Source organism: Protopterus annectens, chromosome 13.part0, assembly GCF_019279795.1.
Source record: "Protopterus annectens isolate FY-2018-M chromosome 13.part0, PAN1.0, whole genome shotgun sequence".
Taxonomy (NCBI): Eukaryota; Metazoa; Chordata; order Ceratodontiformes; family Protopteridae; genus Protopterus; species Protopterus annectens.
Window position 1 is genome coordinate 385,349,364 of NC_056747.1, and position 20,244 is coordinate 385,369,607.

At 45.1% G+C, this 20,244-nt stretch overlaps 1 protein-coding gene across 3 annotated transcripts in view; it reads right to left on the reverse strand.

Annotated features, from left to right (window-relative positions):
• PWWP3A (PWWP domain containing 3A, DNA repair factor) overlaps window positions 1–20,244 on the reverse strand; it is a 705,148-nt gene that overhangs the window by 50,872 nt on the left and 634,032 nt on the right. For all 3 annotated transcript variants that reach the window (XM_044054007.1, XM_044054008.1, XM_044054006.1), the window contains 2 exons: window positions 8,249–8,299; window positions 6,985–7,430 (listed from right to left, as the gene is read on the reverse strand). In XM_044054007.1, the coding sequence (XP_043909942.1) occupies window positions 6,985–7,430; window positions 8,249–8,299 (497 nt within the window). The remainder of the gene's footprint in view (window positions 1–6,984; window positions 7,431–8,248; window positions 8,300–20,244) is intronic.

Here is a 20,244-nt window from a genome sequence, read left to right on the forward strand (position 1 = left end):
GGTCCCCAGTCTTCTTTGGCACTCAAAAGAACCTGGAGCAGATGCCTGATCCGGATTGATCTGGGGGGACCGGCTCGATGGCTCGTTTTTGTTAACAGCTTCGAAACTTCTAAAGCTGAAGCCTCCCTGTGAGCGGGTGGGACATTTGGAAGGCGAGCTGGAGATATGGGATGTGAAATAAAGGGGATAGAATATCCTCTGGATATGATGTTTAACACCCAGCGGTCTGCAGTAATGGACTCCCATGCTGCTGGATGTAAGGAAAATCTTCCCCCGACTGCCTCCAGAGTAGAGCAGCCGGGCAACCCCTCAGGGTTGCTGAGCGGGTCTGTCAGAAAAAGGTTCCCTAGACCCGAAGTTTCTGGGACCCCCTATGTCCCTGGGGCAGCATCGGTCTTGTCCCCCTCGGCCTCTGGGGGACGAATACTCCTGAGTGTTACGAAAGGACTGTGATTTCTGGAACCACATCTTCTTTTGCCCCTTTTGGTTCCTGGAATAGGACCTCTGGGGGTTAGAGAAGTGGATTCCGACGGCCGACAAAATCTTTCCATCCTTCTCACTCTGGGTTAGTGTGTCACATACGGTCTTCCCAAACAGGGATGATCCATCGAATGGGGCGCTGATGACAGACGCCTTAAAGGGGTCCACAAATTGACACAGCCTGATCCAGGCATGTCGCCTCAAAGCAACGCCTGTACCTGCAGCTCTAGCGGCACCCTCCATGGCATGAGAGAGGAGACGCATAGAGGTATTAGTCACTGATTTCAGCATAGTCATCTTGGCAGTAAAGGACTGCTTGTCCTGCTGCGACAGAGATTCGGGGGGGGACGACTCAGTTACCTCTGGTACAAGGTCTCGCTGCAGTCAAATGACATGTGCCAAGTAATTCAGCGCACGAATAGAAAATGTCACTGACGAGTACATGCACTTCCCAAAACGATCCATCGACCTGGACTCCTTGTCCAGTGGATGAACCGAGGAACTCTCCTGTGCTAGTTCCTTCTTTGTGGCAGCTGCAACCACCAAAGCGTCTACAGAGGCTCCCTTGGACCATGCCTGCCTGTCCGATGGTGGAGAAAGAATTTTGTCTGGCCTTTTGGGGATAGGCTCTGCGGTGTCAGGACCCTTCCATGCCCTAGTGGTGATGAGGTCCACCAAAGGGCCAACTGGTGGGGAGACACAGGAAGTAGATGGGCCCGCATCAAAAGCATCCAAGAAAACGGACTCATCCGCAGAGGGTTTGGGAGCTGACCAACCTCCTCTTTGGCGGAGGATCTCCATAATGTCTCCAAACGAGATGTCCTCGGGAGGTGATCTGGGGGAGCCCTCTCCCTTCATCCAAGTCCGTATCAGTGGTAATGGACTCAGGGGAGTCCAAGTGCCTCCTCTTGCACTTACGCTTATGAGGTTCCTCTCCAGTGTGACTCTCTGGAGAGGATTCGTAAGCCTCCGGGGGTTCCCCGAGTGGAATGACCTGGGGCTCCCTTGGCATGGACTGTCCCTGAGACAGGGCAATGGGAGCAGAATCCAAAATCAGGGCCATCTGGGCCGGATCTGAGGATGTGAGCTGTGGTCTCAACCCCTGGGAGAGGACCCTTTCCACTGCCCCAAATGCCGATGGAGAGCACGCCTCCGTATAATAATGCCAGTCCTTGAATCCTTTTATTTTCATGTATGCTGGTAGTCTTTTGTTATGCATTGGATTCCACCGAAGCTGGAACCGGAGCCGACTGCAGGGTAGTCCGGGCGCAGAGTGTGGGATCCGAAAGAACAATATCCCGACTCTCGGGTCCGACTCCCCGACCATGGCTCCGAGAGTCCCCTGGATCCAAGATCGGATCCGAGGAACTCAAGGTGAAGGCTGGCGTCGAGGAAACGAAAACCATAGGCGCCGACCCCACAGTGCCAAAAGGTCTCGGACCCGAAAACCCTGAAGTATCGGGTCGGATCAGGGAAGGAGCAATAGGGTGGAACATAGTAGCAGAAGAAGAGCCCTCACCAATGGGAGAGGGTCCTGGTAAGACCCCCATCTGAATCTGGTTCTGGATGAACCTCATCAACCTGTCCATATCAAATTCTTATACACTCCGAGTCGATCTGGAGGAAGCGACCGACTCGGGTCTGGGTCAGATCAGAGGGGAGTGCCTCGGCTCTGATGACTCCGGCGAGAAACGGGGAGAGCGGAGCCGAGGAGAACAAGACCTAGATATCTTAGCAGAGGGACTGGAAAAAGACTCCCTGTCCGGAGACCTTTTCCTGGGCCTCTCTCTCTCCTTTTTGTCCCTACCTCTCTGGGACAACTCTGAAGAAGTAGGCCTGGCGGGAGGTCGAGTCCCTGCCTGCACCGAGTCACTGGCTGGAGAGGAAACCGAGGCAGACTCCAGAGCAGAAGCAGGTAGCAAGCCTTTAGCCACAAGCTTAGCCTGATGGTCCTTCGTCGCCCTTGGGTTAAACCCTGAACAAATGTTACAGGATACTGACAGATGGGCGACCCCTAAACATAGAACACACAGAGTGTGGCCATCGGCTGGAGAAAGCTTATGATCACACTCTGTGCACTTTTTGAAGAGAACCTTAGTCTGTTCAGCCATAACAATGACAGAAAACAAGCCCTAAATGGACCACACGCAAACACACACTAAACTGGGATGGGCCTAGGCGGGAACCAGAACACAAAACTACCACTAGAGAATACAAAAACTTTTTTTTTTTTTTTTTTTTTTAAATAACACGATGACCAAATGCGATGTAAGGAAGGAAAAAAGGGAAGGAATTCACACTCAATAAATAGCAAAAAGTACCAAAAACCTTACCACCTGGCTAAGAGCTCAGAGACCACGATGCTGACTCAGAGAGGCAAACGAGATCTGGGGCTAGATAGGAGGAAGTGAGGTAATATAGGTAGGGGAGGAACTTGGAGCTCGGAGCTGATGCTTGAAAAGTTTTTGCCGGCCCGGATCTGAATCGGATCCGTATACCCATATGTGCAGAATGAATTAAGTCAACTACTTCAGATCTGTATTTTATCAAACAAAGATTCCACTGCAGACAGAAAGCTGAGAATCACAATGCATTTTGTAAATCTAATGAATGTAAAGAATATATATGAACTAAGGAAAACAAAAACAAACACTTCAATTTACCCATTATTCATATAGATATGGAACACAAATACTGATAAAATTTTTGTCTCAATCTGTTATCACATATCAGAGAAGTTTCAATAGTTTTATGTCCACTGTCGGACCATAATGCTACAATATTTATTATTTTAAAAACTGACAATCCAATGCATAACAAAAGACTACCAGCGTACATGAAAATAAAAGGATTCAAGGACTGGCATTATTATACAGAGTTGCCAATGTGGATTTCAACTTACTCTCTGTGATGGAAAGGGGATGAAGGTGAAATGCTTCGATCTAAACTTAGGAAGCCAAATGAGCTTTCAGACATGAGGAGTTGGAAATACGTCAACTCAAGACAAAATATTTTAATAAAATGAAAACTATGTACTTACCATAATGCTAAATCCATACTGTCCTCTTCTGTCTTCGTCAACTGATGTGTTATAGGATTCATATAGATTAGACACTGACAGCTCCTGGACTTTGGATCCAAGGCTCAGTCTCCTCCCCTACCTATAATTCTCCTCTGCCAACTGAACACATTAGAATTTGCATGCCTAATACAGAAATACAATTTGTACCCAATACACAAAGATATACCTGAAATACAGACCACGGCTGTAGCATGACATGGCCCTGGATATGTACAGTGGGGTCATGCTGGACCCCAAGGAGAGAGCAAAAATTTGTCAGAGTGAGAGAAAGAGGGAATGTTGAGGATGGAAGAGGACAACATGGATCTAATGTTATGTTACGTCAAGTACAAACTTTCACATCTGATGATGTCTCTTCAGGCCATCCTCAGTTGATGAAAGTGTTCCCAGCACTAAAATCATGGGAGGTCTCATGAAAAGATATTCTGGAGGATGGTGAAACCAAAAGAAGTCCAAGACCTAGAATACAAGTCCAGCTTGTACTGGGATATAAATGCAGCTACTGCACAGATGACATCAACAGGCATCCTTGAAAAGTAGGCTGTAGAAGTGGCTAGCACTCTGGTAGAATGAGCTTGGGGATTTCAAGGTAATGCTAAACTACTGACCTTGTATACATGCGAAATGCACTTAGCCATCTGGATATAGTATTGTTAGAAACTCTTTTTCCCAATTTGACTAAAAAGGACATGGAGTTGGTCTATCTTCAATATAGCTTTAGTATAATGTAGGACGAATCACAGTGCGCTCTGGGATGCATGCTTGAGGATATTAATAAGAAAGTTACTTGTTATCGCTTCCTTTTCTTATTCCAGATCCCACTGTGAAATATTTTCATTTGCATACAAAACCAGTCAGTGTAGCAAGGCATCCCTGATATGTGTAATAGATACACTTAAGGCACAGTCAATGCTTAAATTACGTGGCCCTTGGTCCTGTGCATTAAAATGCAAAAGAATCTGTGGGAAAAGTATTTAACAAACATCTCTTTATATCTCATTGTTTATATAATGAGCACAGTCTACAGATTTTGAAGTGTTTGTTGTTAATTCTAAAATGTTTTTATGAGTACAGCAAAATCCATATTACTGTCCCCACTAGGTAACTCGTAGCTGTGTCAGTGTTTGTGTCTACCATGTGTTCGTCTCCTGGACATGTATCATTAGTAAAGTGCCTGGTGGTAGATGTTAACAAAACTTTCAAGATGTTACAAGGTAGAGTAATTACCTTGGCACTGAATTTGTAGAAATCAGCAAGAGTATCTTTCAATGGGCGGCCACAGTGGTGCAGCGGTTAGCGCTGTCGCCTCACAGCAAGAGGTTCTCCGGTTCAATCCTCAGCTGGGGTGCCTTCTGTGCGGAGTCTGCATGTCCTCCCTGTGGTCGTGTGGATTTCCTCTGGGTGCTCCGGTTTCCTCCCCCATCCCAAAGACATGCTGTAGGTGGACTGGACACTCTAAATAGGCCCTAGGCATGATTGTGTGCCTTCCGTGGCAGATTGGGTGCCGGGCTGGCAACTCGACACTGTAAAACTCCACTGCCAACCATGAGTGGACAGGTGATCCACTGTGGCGACCCCTAACCGGGAAAAGCTGAAAGAAGGAGGAGGTAGAATCACAGACATTGATGAACATCTATTAGACATACTTCCCTTTACTGGAAAAGTTTGGGAAGAAAAAATGATTAATAGTTTGACTCAAGTTAAACTCCTAAGTTACCTTGGGAAGAAGGGTAGGGTTAGTTCTAAGTGATGCCCTATCTTTATGAAAATCAAGTAAGACTATTTGGAGGAAAGGGCTTGGAGCTCTGAAATTCTTTGTGTGGTGGTGACAAGTCACCAAGAAGGATGCATTAACTCTATGGTTGCAGCTTTTTCAAATGGGGGTTTTGTCAAGACCTGAAGAATAATGGCAATGTCTGTAGTAGAACAGGATCTCAAAGTGAGTGCTTGGGTGTGTGGGTGAGGGGTACCCCTTAGAAAAGCTTTGGAAAACTTTAAAGAAGCAATGGATGTCTGTTTCTCTCCATCACATGGAAATCTGAGCTGGCAGACAGTAGAACTTCAATGGTGGTGTAGCTAGCCCCATTATGAAAGAGACCAGCTAAAAATCTAAAATAGCAGGGAGAAAGGATGAAGTGTGTACATCCCTGCTAGATGCCATACAGAAAATCGCTTCCATTTGTTTTTCTAAACTTTCTTAGTTGGAGGGTTTCTGAGGAGATGTCAGGATATGCACAATCTGGGATGAAAGCTTGGACTGTCTGGACATCACTGGAACTGAAGAAGCCACGCAGTTAGCTTCAGAGCCAAGTTCAGATGAGGCATGCTTAATGGGTGAGAAATGAGGTCCAGCATATGATTTAGCACCAAAGATGGGCACATCACGTGTGGCCTGAGACAGGAAAACCATACCTGTCAAGGGCATAAGGGAGCAATGAGGATTACTTTCATCTTGAACCACACTGGTATGAGGGGAACAGGAGGATATGCATACATAAGGCCCAGGGGCCAAGTGTGGAATAGAGGGTACCTCAGGGATTCCCCACTCCTGGAGGATCAGGGCAAAATAGCTGCTGCACTCAGTATTGGAGGGGGTGGCAAACAGGTCGCAGCAAGGCTGGCCCCAGTAGCTGAAAATATGATCTGCTACAGCTTAATGCGTAATGGAGAAATACAGACCTGTTCAGCTTGTCCGCTAAAATTTCCCCAGAATGCAGAAAAAGATCACAACCTCAAAAGGGGTAAAGAAAGAAATGAAGTAACATTAGCTAATGTAGACAGAAAAAAATCCTTTAAAAATTTAATGTTCACTCATCTGAAAAAGCACTAAGCCAAGGAGCTCTACATCTGCAGCATTCATGTGCCAAATGAGATTGAAGGTTTTCAGTTGGTTGAGAAGAATTGTGGGTCAGGTGGTGAAGCCTGAGCCTTGGATTCAAAGTCTAAGAGCTGCCAATGTTGGATCTGTACAGATACCTATATCCCATCAGTTGAGGACAGACAGAAGAGACAATATTGGATCAGTTGTTATGGCTGCAATAAAAAGAAAGGCAGGAGTAAATTATGGATGTCATTAGACACTCGAGGAAACTGAAAATATATACTAGATGTGATATTATTTTAAAAAATTGTGACAGTTAAAAATGTAAAAATATAATTGGATAAACTGATGGAAAGTATGTCGCAAATTTAGAACAGTAAACATAATGGAAATGCAATGCATGCTTTCTCTGTATTCATGTAAAAAGTTGTGTGAATAAAGTATTTATTAAAAAAGCATCTACTTCTTTTGAAGTTTTCCAAACCTGCTTTAGCTTCTACTTTAGCAACCGTAGACATGTCTGGCAACAGAGTAACAAAATGGAATTATGACACACACACAGGCTATATTACAAAGTTTAAGCAGCAGGTTTAGTACTCACCTCGGGCAAAAGAACGTCCAACACAAACCGAGTCTTGTCTCCATCCATGACATCCTGAGCAGTGCGGCTCTTGTCATTACAAAGTGATAAGAGATAGTTCACTACTAAGTCCAGCTGCTCATCATCTTCCAAGTAAAGGTCAACCCAAGCCATGCGGCGCCTGTGTCTATTCTTATATTCATCATACCACCGTGAGCTCTTTTTACGCTTCAAAATGTCTTTAAGGTGCTTTTCTGTCCCCCTTTTCATCACTATGAAATCTACAAGTTTCGCATTTGATTTCTTTCTAGATGCCTTAGCTCTATCGGGCAAGAATTTTTTGGTGGTATGCTCTTTGGAAGGTGCAGAATCTGATGAAAAGTCATCACTGTCTTCTTCCACTACTGTGTTACTGGGAAATGTCATTTCACAATTGCCCTGCTTTAGCTCCTTTCTAACTGGATAACCTTAAACAAAAATGAAAAAAAAAAAAAAATAATGCCTTGTTCAAGTAAGCTTGTATTTCACTGCACATATGTTCCAATATTCCTTAAGATAAAGTCACATGAAGACTACGTTTACATCACATAAATAGATCAGCTATTTGTATCACACACTTCTGAAAAGTTGCAAGTACCAAAAGTCTGCAAACTTCAAAAGCAAATTTTTGACAGCATTAAATAGTGACATTTCATTAGAGTTACGGCTACAGTCCCCCCCCCCCCCAAGTATACACTTCCAAATCACTTTTCCAACTACTGTTACCATCAAACAAAAATTAGAGCTCCTTTCATTTGCTGTAAATGTTACTATGAACCAGATAAATTGCTAAGTATATATTTACATATAACTGTTCACAGCATATCATTTGCTTACCTGAATTTTCACATCCTCATATTATTTACATATAAAACACAAAAAATGTTCTTAAATTATTTTGCCAAAAATGGCAATGTGCAATTGCGTTAGCACATTTATTAGAGTTGTTTTGACTGCAAGAGTTCATACTTTTATACTTTTATTCTCAGCTAAACTGCTCCAAGACAAGTCACAAAACATATGAGCAGGTGATAGCAAGACTCGTCAAAAGATATGGAAATATAGCAGTTGTGTAAACCATTTTTGAATATCTGCATTCTAAAACTGACTAACTGAATGCTAGCAAGAAAAATGAAAGTGGGTGGTAGGACTGCTTCAAGGCAACAAAGAATGCAAGGCTAAGAGATGCACCCCCCCCCCCTCAGCTAAGGGGCTCACACAAAAGCCATTCACTGCAAATACTTACTCATTTCTGATGAACAATATTCAAGGAAAGTGCCTTCAAAAGAGGAACAACCTGGTAAAAGAAAAGTCACATATTACTACAATACCCTAGTAGTGCAAAACAGCTTCACTGAACTAAATAAAATGCATCATTCAGTGCTCCCATGTAACAACACAATGAACAAACTTTCTGAATTTTTTTGTCCTATGTAGATAAAAATGTAACTGTCTGTGAACATCCAATAAATGCAACATATATTCACCTTTGTTTGCAAATTTATGAAAGAATACTGGAAATTAATGGACCGACTGATACTGGATTCTGATACCAGCTTGGGAAGGAAAGATGATTTGGTTTGTAGTATAACTCTATCCTTATGAGAAATCAAGTAGGGAGGTTTTGAAAACAAGGCTTGAAGTTCTGATACTCTTCTAGCTGAGGTAATGGCTACTAAAAAAAAAGAGTTTTCCAAGTAAAAAACCTAAGGTCACATTTAGCTGCCGGTTCAAAGGGTGAATGTATTAATGCTTGCAGTACCAAGCCATGGTGGAGTAGGGTCTTTAAAAGGTGGTCTCAAAAGAAGAGTGCCTCTCATGAATGATTTGCAAAGTTTAGCAGAGGTTACTGTAGGACCTTCAAATCCAATATGAAAATTAGACATTGCTGCTAACTGAACCTTAATGGTAGAGAAGCTCTCCTCTTCTTTAAAAGGTAAGGCTAAAAATTCAAGAATGTTGTGTATTGGAGCTGAGAAAGGATCAGTTATGATTTTGTTGTGCCCAGTAAACAAACCTTTTCAATTTACTTGCGTAAAGTTTTCTTGTTGAAGGTTTATGGGAAGATAAAAGGATGGGTCTATATTATATAGTCGTAGTTTCAAAACTTCGAACCTCACATGAGCGAACTCATATGAGCGGAGTTCGAAACATTGACTATATAATAAAAAAAAAAAAAAAACCTTACCTTACCCTCTCTGAGCAGGGGGCATGCCCCCCTGCACTCCCCACACACCCCCTACTGAAATATACCAACTCCTGAGAACGCACTTCAATGCATAAAGGGAAAATTTCCCATTCTGCGCGTGAAAAAACGTTGACTTTCACCTTCAACCTTTCCGACGTTCGATCATAGGATGTCGACCACCTATAATTCGAACATTGGAACTGTCGCTCATCTAATATAGACCCCAAAAGAATACAGTGAACAGGGGAAGGCAGCATTGGTAGTCTGGCTATTAACAGAATTGGAGAAACCAGGCTGTTAGCTTGAAATTTGAAATGTCTGGGCTAATCATGCCTGTCAGGTGAGACAGGAGGTCTGGAATCGGATTTAGAATCCAAGGTTAGTAAAGTAGATGAGGCCGCAGAAAAGGAAATAAAATCTGTCGAGACCAGTAAGGGGCAATGAGGATGACTTTGCTCTTCAACCTGGTAGCTTTCTGCACACATTTTGGAATTAACAGAATCCGAGGGTAGGCATAAAGCAGACCAGGAGGCCAATGATGAATTAGAGCATCTCTTGCTGATTCCCCCTGTGGTGGGGATTAGGGCAAAGTAGCTGCTGTATTTACTGTGTAGGGAAGAAGCAAAAAAATCAGCAAGGCTGGCTCCATTGACAAAAGATAATTTCTTTCACTTTTTTGTTGAGAGACCATTCATGAGGTAGAAACATGTGCCTGTTCAATTTGTCTGCTATCACACTACACTTCCCTGGAATGCGCGTTATGAGAAAGTGGTTGGATGAGATCACACACAGAGTGCTTCTGGACACAAGGGGTATGATTTGGTCCCTCCTTGTTTGCTGATGTACCAATACACTGATACACCATTTGTTTGAACAGCAACTGCCCTTATGGGGAGAGCATTCTGGAGGGCCTGCAATGCTAAGAGCACTGCTCTCACCTCTAGGACATGTATATGCAAGTTGGCTTCTTCAGGGTACTAACTGTCTTGGACCGTTTTCCCAGAAAGTGCTCCTTCCACCCCAGCTGGGAAGCGTCTGTGGTCACTAAAACCTTGGGCTTAGGGAGAATGAATGGATGGCCTTGTAGAACCTGACCTGATTGAATATACCACACCTGAGATCTCTCATGCATATCTGAGTGATTGTTAATTGTGTTGACATGTGCTGGTGAAGAATCGACCACTAGGAAGGACCAAGCGGGCTGAAATCTTGGTACTGCAGACTACTTTTCTGACCTGTAATCTGACATGTACTCTCGAGAGAGGAAAAGAAGCTATCATTGATGTCTAGTTGAAACTGCTCCTATGAACTCCAAATTTTGAGTTGGTTGGTAGGTGAGATTTGTTGGGATTTATGGTAATCCCTAGAAAACAGCAAATCTGGAGTACCATATTCCTTGCCCTTATTAGCAGATGCCTGGTTGGGGCAGTAATGAGCCAGTTGTCTAGGTATGAAGAGACATGGAATCTCTGCAGTCTCAAGTGAGCTGCTACTACTGCCACACATTTGGTAAACACCCTGTAGGCTGTGGTGAGGCTCAAAGGGCAGACATGTGAACTGGTAATGACTGGCTCCCAGTTGGAAGTATATACACCTTCTAGACTGTCTGTTCATCTTTATGTGATAATACGCATCCTGAATGTCTGTTAAGCACATACAGTAGTCTTTGCCCAGAAAAGGGAGAATGGATTGAACCATGACCGGTACTTGCGAACTTCTGCTTCGGGCACCGCACGGCAAGAAAGATTGGTGTAATGGCATCGGCTGCATGTTTTATACTCCTGATGACCTGACGTCATGGAAGAAGTGACAGCATTTGATGCAAAAATCCCAAGACTCTGGTATTCAGGCCGGCTGAGAGCTACCTGCAGGCAGATAACCCAAATGTGATGACTGCAACAGTCAAACACGAAGAACATTTGTGCGTCAAAATGATTTGTTCAAGTTGCAGAGATCCAAAATTGGTCGCCAGTCCCCTGTTTTTTTTGGCACTTAAAAGAATCTTGATTAAGTTCCAGATCCTAGCTGGCCTGGCGGGACCTCTTGGATAACACTTTTTTCTAGCAGCTTTTATATTTCAGGGGCACTGGTATGGTCTCTATCAGAGAGAGAATCTCTAGACCCCTGGTTTTGTGGGCCTCCTCTACCATATGGGCATCGTCGGCCATTAGAGTTCCATCCTCTGCCCCTAAGGGAACCTTCTCCACATATGTCCTGGAAAGGACCCTGACTTTCTGAACCACATCTTCTGACCACCTCATTCATTCATTCCTCAAAAGGGATCTTTGAGGGATTGAAAAATATACGCCCACTGCAGAGAGGGTCTTTCCACCCTTCTCATACCGGATAATGTGTTCTTCACTTTGGGGCTGAACAAAACTGCCATCAAAGGGAGCATTGAAGAATGAGGACTTGCAGAGCTCCACAAAATCACATAAGCACATCCAGGTATGCCTCCTAATGGATATGCCTGAACCCACTGCCCTTAAGGTTCCTTTGGCTACATGCAAAATCAGCCTCGTGGATGAACTTGAAATAGATTGCAGGGTAGCCAACAGAGAAGTCACGGATGCTTGGACCTCTGCAAAAATGGATCCTGACAGGGTATTTGCAAGTTCCTTGATCAAAACCCTATGTAACCTAGTAAAATGTGCCAAATAATTCATTAAAGGTGAAGGTGGCTGAAGCATAGGCATGCTTCCCAAGCCTGTTCATCGTCCTAGACTCCCTGTTAGAGGGATGAACAGAGGAACTCTGTTCAGCAAGTTCCTTCTTGGTGGCTGCTGCCATGACCATGGCATCCACGGGCACCCCTTCAGCCCAAAACTCCTTCCCCACAGGTGGAGCTACAATCCTATCTGGCCTGTTGGATATTGGTTCAGCTGCATAAAGCTCCTTCTACGCCTACTGAGAAACCAAATCAATGAGCTCTTCAGTGGGTGGAGTAACCCAAGAGGTAGATGGGCCAGCTCCAATGGCCTCCAGAAAGTACAGTTGTGTACACTTACCATAAATGTAGATGACAGAGTGTATTCACTGTTGCAGTCATCACATTTGGATTATACCTGCCAGGGTAGCCCTCGGCTGGTCCGAATACCAGAGGCTTAATATTTCTGCATCAGATGCTGTTGCTTCAGGACTGACGTCAGTAGTATAAAGTAAGGCAGCCAATGTCATTACATCAGTTTTTCTTGCCCTAACCTGTCAGGAGTCCCCAAGTGGGAGCCAGGTTCTGGTGGAAGAACCCCAACAGCAGAAAGTAAATACCAATATGTCCCTTGTAAGGAAAGAGAAGAAAGAAGAGGGGGATGGAGGGAGGGAAACCAGGACTGCAACAGTGAATACACTCAAACATCTACATTTATGGTAAAGTGTACACAACTGAACTATGTTATTCATGTTTCACTGTTGCAGTCATCACATTTGGGTTGATTCCCAAAGCTGAGGAAAAGGGTGGAGGCAGTCAAGGAACTAGGGGCTGGCTAAGATGCCCTGCAAGACTGCAGAGGCAAAACCTGCCCTGGATTTGGAGAAGATAGGCAGGTGGTAATGTTTAGTGAAGGTGTGATCAGATGTCCAGGTGGCAGACTCCACGATGCCCCTGGTGGGGACTCTGAGAAATGCTGCAGAGGTGGAGTCTGCTCTGGTGGAGAGAGTTCTGACCCCCTTGGGGGTAGGCTTTCCATGTTGTTTGTAGCAGAAATGGATGCACTGTGCTATCCATCTGGAGATGGCTTTGCCCTCTGACCTCTGCAGCAAAGCTAACTAGCAATTGATCACACTTTCTGAAGGCTTTAGTCCTGCCTAGATAGAAACTGAGCTGTCTGTGCACATCCAGAGCGCGCAGGATCCTTTCCCCCTCATTCTGTGGGTTAGGGAAAAAGGTGGGCAAATGAAGTGATTGGTTGAGAACCACACTAAACACCACCTTGGGCATGAAGGATGGGTTTGTCCTGAGGGATACCCTGTCAGCATGGAAGATGATGAAGGGTTCCACAGCCATGACTGCTTGCAGCTCGGAGACCCTTCCGGCTGAAGTGATGGCCAAAAGAAAAGTGGTCTTCCAGGATGAGAAATGTTAGCTCTGCGGAAGAGGCAGGTTCAAAGGGTGGGAGGGTGAGCTTTTCCAACACAAAGTTAAGGTCCCAAGCTGGGACTGGTGCTCTTCTGGGTGGTCTCAAGTTGTTAGCCCCTCTTAGGAACTGTTTGATCAGAGGGTGTGAGAAAAAGGGGCTGCTCAGTGGGAAAATGAGCAGAGAAAGCAGAGGCATGAATTTCAACAGAGGAAAAGGAGAGCCCACTGTGTAGCAGGTCAGGCAAGTAATCCAGGATGAGAGGGAGGGAGGGCTGTGCCATACTGGCTCCCTTAGCCTGGATCCAGGTGCAGAACCTTTTCCATTTGTCAGCATAAGACTTTCTAGTGCTAGGGCATCTGGCCTCACTTATAATATCTAGAACCTGTTTGCTGAGGTTGGCAGATTGATCGGGGGTTAGGGAATAAGCCAAGCTGTCAAATTGAGTGTCTGCAATTGGGGATGCATGAATTCCCCTTCCCTCTGGGTAAGGAGTTTTGGAATCTGGGAAAGATGCTAAGGTGGCAGAGCGGACAGGCTGCGCAGCAAGGGGTACTAGTCCTGGTGAGGCCAGTCTGGACCTATAATAACTGACCTTGTTTTTTCCTCCTTTATTTTGAGCAGCACCCTGGGGATGAAAGGTAGTGGAGGAAAGGCATAGAACGATAGACTGACCCAGGGGAAGGACAGGGCATCCACTTTCTAAGCCATGCAGTGATGCTCCCTGGTGCAGAGCCAGAGAGATAAGTGAACCCAGTAGGAATTGTGCTAACAGGTGGAGTTGCATGGCAGAGGCTGTGTGCCAAAGGGTCATGGCCAGCCTGCGTAGAGGATAGGACTGAGTCCAGCCCTGCTTGTTGATGTACCATATCACAGTTGTGTCTGTTTTGATCAGGAGAGCCCCTGGGGAGAGAAGGGGTTTGAAAGTTATCAAGTCGTGCTGGACAGCTATCATCTCTTTTTGGTTTATGTGCAGATGGATTAGCTGTGGGCTCCATTGGCCCTGTATGCCCTTGCCGTCCAGGTGTGCACCCCAGGCATAATCTGATGCGTCTGTGGCGAGGGTCTGGGCAGCGTGGGGTGGTGAGAAAGGTAGTCCTTTGCTGAGGGGGCATGCTGTTGCCCACCAAAGAAAATCTTTTCTGAGGCAAGATATTATAGGTACAAGAGTCCGCAGGTCTTGAGAGTGTTGACACCAAAGGCTTTTTAGGTGCCACTGAAGCTTCTTCATATGCAGTCTGGCATATGGAAGGAGTAGAAAGCAAGATGCCATGAACCCCAGAGCTTGCAGGATTTTCCTTGCAGATAGTTGGGGCCAGGTGGCTAGTTGAGAGAAGTAGGCTGTCAGGATGGATTGCTTTTCTGGTGTAAGGAATGCCATCTGGGATGCTGTGTCCGGGCTTGCTCCCAGGAATATAATCCTTTGGGTGGGTACCTGTTTGTATTTCTTTTCATTGACTGTGTACCATAGGGAGGTTAGTAGGGACTTTACAAAGGCCAGGTGCTTGAGCAGCTTTTCCTGGCTGTCTGCCTGAATTAGACAGTTGTCTAAGTATGGGTAAATCTGGATATTTCTTTGTCTACAAAAGGCAATAGCCTCAGCCAAACATTTTGTGAAAACTCTGGGAGCAGTAGATAAGCCAAAGGGAAGAGCAGAGAACTGAAAGTGCTGGGATTCTGCCCTGAAATGGAGATATTTCCTGCATGATTCCCCTGATAGGAATGTGGAGGTAGGCCTCCTTTAGGTCTAGGGTTGCTAACCAAGCATCCTTGGACAGCATGGGTAGCAGCTGCTGGAGGGTGAGCATTCTGAATCACCAGGAAGGTGTTTAGAATGGATAGATCGAAGATGGGGTGCCAGGTGCCCTCTTTCCTGAGTACCAGAAAGTCTGGAGGTAGAAACCTTGGCCTTTCTGCTCTGCAGGAAAGTACGCTACTGCCCTAATGGAGAGCAGAGAAAGGACTTGCTTTTGCGCCTCTGCCCACTGGTTTTGAGGAAGATCTGGGAAACCTTTTGGAGTTGGAAGGGTGTGGAAAGAAAATTCGTATCCCTGGGACACTATGTTGAGAACCCAGCGGTCATTGGTAATGGTGGCCCAGGTGTTTGCATGAGAGGAGAGTTTTCCTCCTAGGGGTAAGTGGAGATGGGCAGAGGGAGGGGGTGGGGGAAGAGAGAGTCACTGCGAGTTCTTACCATACGGGCTGGCTTAAAACTCCCTGGTTTTGAAGTGGAGGTAGTCCACTGCTTAGATCTCTGCATTCCATGTGGCTGCTGTCTGTGGGGTCTGGGCTGAACTGACCTGGTGGGAGTAGAAAAGGACCAGTGCTTGGAGGGACAATACCTGCTGAACCTGGGTGGCTGGACCTGTAAGAAATCCTTAACTGTCTGCATAGATTTAGCTTTTTCTTCCATCCTTTTTAAGACCTCTTCTGCCTTAGTGCCAAATAAATTATCTTTGTGCAAGGGGGCATCCAATAATTAGATTTAACATGGTCTGGCAAGGGCTGTTGCTTAAGCCATGCATGCCTTCTAAGGACAGAACCGGTGACTGCTACCCTGCAAGAAGCTTCTAGCCCATCAAAACCACAGTGCAAGGAGTGTTTAGTTACTTGACTTTCAGAATGCATTAACTCTTGTAACTCTCTACATTCTGCATAAGCAGGAAAGGAAGACATTTTTTGTTTGAGGAGTTCCGGGATATGCTGCTGAAAATTTAGCATATAGAACTGAGAATTCAGTGCTCTGATAGCAAGAGTAGATTAGGTGTATACTTTTTTACCCCATCTGTCAAGTGCTCGTGAATCCCAATCGGAGGGGGTTGGGATTCTTAACAGAGGTTGCTTTAATTCCTTTAGGCCCTTGAGAAATTACCTCAGGGTCAGCAGTAGGATTTTTTTTTTTTAAATTTGGGTGAGTCAGAGACTCTGTAATACCTGTCTGGTTTTCTGGGTGCAGGGAGGAAGGGGGTGTCAGGAGTCCAGCCGGATTCCAGGAAAACATCCTCCACAACATCCAGGACTGGGGGGGATGGCCAGGGGTCTGTGCTGTGGAAGATCTAAGAATTCCCTGAGTCTCTTTTTAGACTGAGGGTAGTCCTGACCCTTCCCATTGGAAACGCTCCCTTAAGGTGTGAAGGGTTTCCCCAAAAGAAAAATCCTCTGGGGGAGAGGCTGAAGGAATGGAATCCTCTGCATCAGAATCCTCATAAGCAGACAGGGGTTGCATGTCTTCATACTCAGATGCATCAGAGTCATCGGACTCCCATTCAGACAAAACTACAGGGGACAGATGACTTTTTTTTTTTTTGGAAGGGGTAGCTTGGCTTCCTCTGATCAGCATGATAAGGTCTTCCGCCATTTTAAGCATTTGAGACTGAGGCAAGGAAGCAGGTGCCTGAGATTGTGTCGGTTTCTTGTGTGTGATTCGTAACCTGGGCCTAAGAAACTCTGTGGTTTTCGAAAGAACAGTAGTCGCGAAAGAAGTCGGTTTGTGTTGAGAATCGGTAGCGTGTAGGACTTGCTCAGAAGCCGGTGCCTGCTCAGCGGCTCTGGACCCATCCAAGGTAGAGACGTTCACAGGATCCTTAGTCGAAGAAGAGTTTTGTTTCATACCGAACTATGAAAGGGTCTAGGTAGCGGCCTGTGAATCAACGGAAGCAGGCATCAGGGGCTGTGAAAGCACCTCACTGAGGACCAGAGAACTGACAACTAGCTTAACAGGAGCGTTGTCGGTAAGTTTGGACCTGTGCAGTCCATCTCTGTCTTTATCTTTACGTTTTTTTTCGGAAGATCTGCTGTCGGATAGCTTACCGTAGCCATATCGTAATTCAAAGACTGTAAGTGAAAATATCTAGCTACAACAAGAGCCTGACGACGTATAGTTCTGGCGTTGAACAAAGCACAGAAGTGACAGTGGGGGACATCGTGGTCTGGGCCTAAGCAAGTGACGCAGTAAGAATGAAAGTCTCTGTGTAGTATTTGCTTTCCACAGGCAAGACAATTTGTAACTTTTTTTGACATCGGTTAATGCAGGAAAAAAGGATCTCCAATGGGGTACTTAGCTACAGAAGACTTTAGCTTCAAGTCGGAAGACGAAACTCTGGTAGCGGCTGACCGGCACTCGTGCGAACTGCTTCAGGCTCTGTGGCAAGAAAGAATGATGTAATGGCGTAGGCTACCTTACTTTATGCTACTGACAACCTGACGTCAGTCCTGAATCGACTGCAACTGAGTCAGAAATACTAAGCCTCTGGTATTCGGGCTGGCTGAGGGCTACCCTGGCAGGGATAACCCAAATGTAATGACTGCAACAGTGAAACACAAAGAACATACACTGACTCCTCATGTGAAGCATTGCTGGGGGTCCAACCACTTCTCTGTTTCAGGATCTCAAGGATGTTTCCAAATGAGAGGTCTTCTGGAGGTGATGGTGGAGAGTCTTTACCTTCATCGAAGTCCATATCCTCAATGACTGACCCTTGTGCAGAGTCCAAGTGCCTCCTCTTACACTTTCTCTTCCTAGGGATCTCCTCAGTAGGATGTTCCAAGAGGAGTCAGAAGAAACTGTAAAAACCTACTGGGTAGTCTGGAGGTCTCAAGTTGGCTGTCCCTGTGACATTGAATGATGAGACTCCAAGCGCAGAGACATCTGGGGACTGGACTGGAAATCTGAGGGGGTTGGATCTGTTAGTCCTGCTGAAGCAGAGAAAACCCTCTTAAGCTTGAAGCCTTGAAGGCACACTGCCCAGGAAAGAAAGAAGACCTCTGAGCTAAGAAGGCAGGCTTCTAGACCGTTGTCTCCTGCCTCAAAAGCAATCTCCCCGAGGAAGTAGTCGGAGCTGAGCCATCCAGTGCCGAAGCACCAAGGTGCAGGGATGGCTCAGAAACCTTCAAAGTAGACTCCAGCAGCTTGGATCCGACAGGGAGGCTTCTGCTCTGACAGTCCTCTGGATCCGAAGATGCCAGAGCTATGAGAAATCAAAGTCAGCTTGGGATCTGATAACAATGTCATCCTCAGATCCAACCCTGACAGAACAGGCTCAGAAGAGCCAGATCCAGGGACTAAGCAACCAAAGAAATCAGGAGGAGGAGTCTAAGGTTGCAAAGTGGTCGATGGCAGGCTTACTTACCCAAAATGGTAGGAGCCGATAAAACACTCATCTAGATCTACGTCAAGAGAAACTTCCTCATCATCTGATCCAAGTCTTCTTCGGACAAACTCCTGGATGAACAAGACAATGTAATGGAAGGCGACTTTATATGGCACCTTTCTAAAAATGGGGAAGGCAGCCTAGAAGGTACAGGATCAACCGATGGGGAATATCAAGTCCTAGGTAAAACTATTGAACCAGAGTAGTTGGATCAGAGGATGCAGAATCCAATTACCTCTCTTTCTTCAGATCCAAGAGGGAAGAGGTTTGAGACCTCCTTGAATCATATTTAGTCCTCTTCCTGGAAGGCTCAGAAGATGGAACAGAGGAAGTAGGTGATTTTGACCCCCTGAACTTCAGTTTGGGGGAGTAAGCTCCTGCAATAGCTTTTCTGGAGGAAGAAGGCAACATACCTTTCAATATTATTTTTTTCTATCCACTAATGCACGTGGATTAAAATTATGGCAGATGGAACAGTCTTTTTGAAGGTGCTGTGGACCTAAGCAGCAAACACAAAGACTGTGGGCATCAGAAACAGGCAACTTTTGCCCACACCAACACTTTTTGAAGCAGGAAGGGCCCTTCTCGGCCATTCTTACAAAAAATAACAGCTAAAAAAAGTTTTTTTTTTTTTTTTTTTTTTTTGGACAGGAAATAGGAAAGAAAAAGAGAGAGAGAGATTACTAACAATGGTAACAGGTTACACCAACATGTAGAGAAAAGAGGAAAACTTATACCAACAATGGTATTTACAGATATACTAAAAGTACAATGGTAAGAGAATGAGGGAATGATAGAAAAGGGTAAAATATAAGGTTTAAAACTTACCTGTAGAGTTCTATGATAAAGTTCAAGAGCTATGGCAACCACGTCTTTTGTGAAAGTGGCAAAAGAGATCTGGGGTATGTTAGGGGTTGGCACATTACGGGTAAGGGAGAAGCTCGAGAGCTTTTTGGTTACCGCAAGCTTTAGTAAAGGCAGACTTAGATCCAAGGATCGGATCCGAACTAAACAGTTGAGGATAGAATGAAAATTGACATCATCAGATCAGATTTGTTTAAGCAATAGGCTGAAAGACTTTCACTGAAGCACATGAGAAACCCCTGACAAATGACTTTCTTAAATAAAGCAAGAAAGCTAACAAACTTACCCTCACTGAGGCAGGAGAAGCTGCTGATTAACATGACTGTGAAATACAGAACACTCAAAATTGAAGCTGCTTTAGGCTGGATACTGTGGCCATTACACCATGAAAAACTAGTCTAATTTTATCAAATGTGATGTTCTGGTAGCAGGCTTTCTGGCTTCTTGTAATTTATGAAACTCCTCAGTAGGACAGGACTCTGTCTCTGTGGAATTGGGCCACCAATCTGAAACCTTTTTTTATTCAGATGCACTAGGGTTAGTGTGTGGGGAGCATGCAAAACGTACAGTTGTGTAAAATTTTACCATTACAACAGATGTCCTTCTCTTCACTGTTGCAGTATTCATAACCTAAGGGCTCTCCTGCCAAGGACAGACCAAGGTCTGGCCAGTATATCAAAGCCTTTAGCACTTGCAGGCATCGTACTTCACATATACACTCCCAATGCAAGGCATAGGGCATAAAGGTGATGTAAGGTAGCACACGCTCAGATCTGAAAAAGCTCCAAGAAGAACAGAATGGCCCTAGGGAAAAGGAAAAATATATGCATCTAGAAGGAGAAAAAGGAGAAGAGCCCGGTTGGCCAGAAGGGCAAGGTAGAACAGGCTAGAGCATAGGAAGCAGGAGAGAAGAAGGGAGCGAATACTGCAACAGTGAAGATAAGGACATCTACTGCTATGGTAAGAT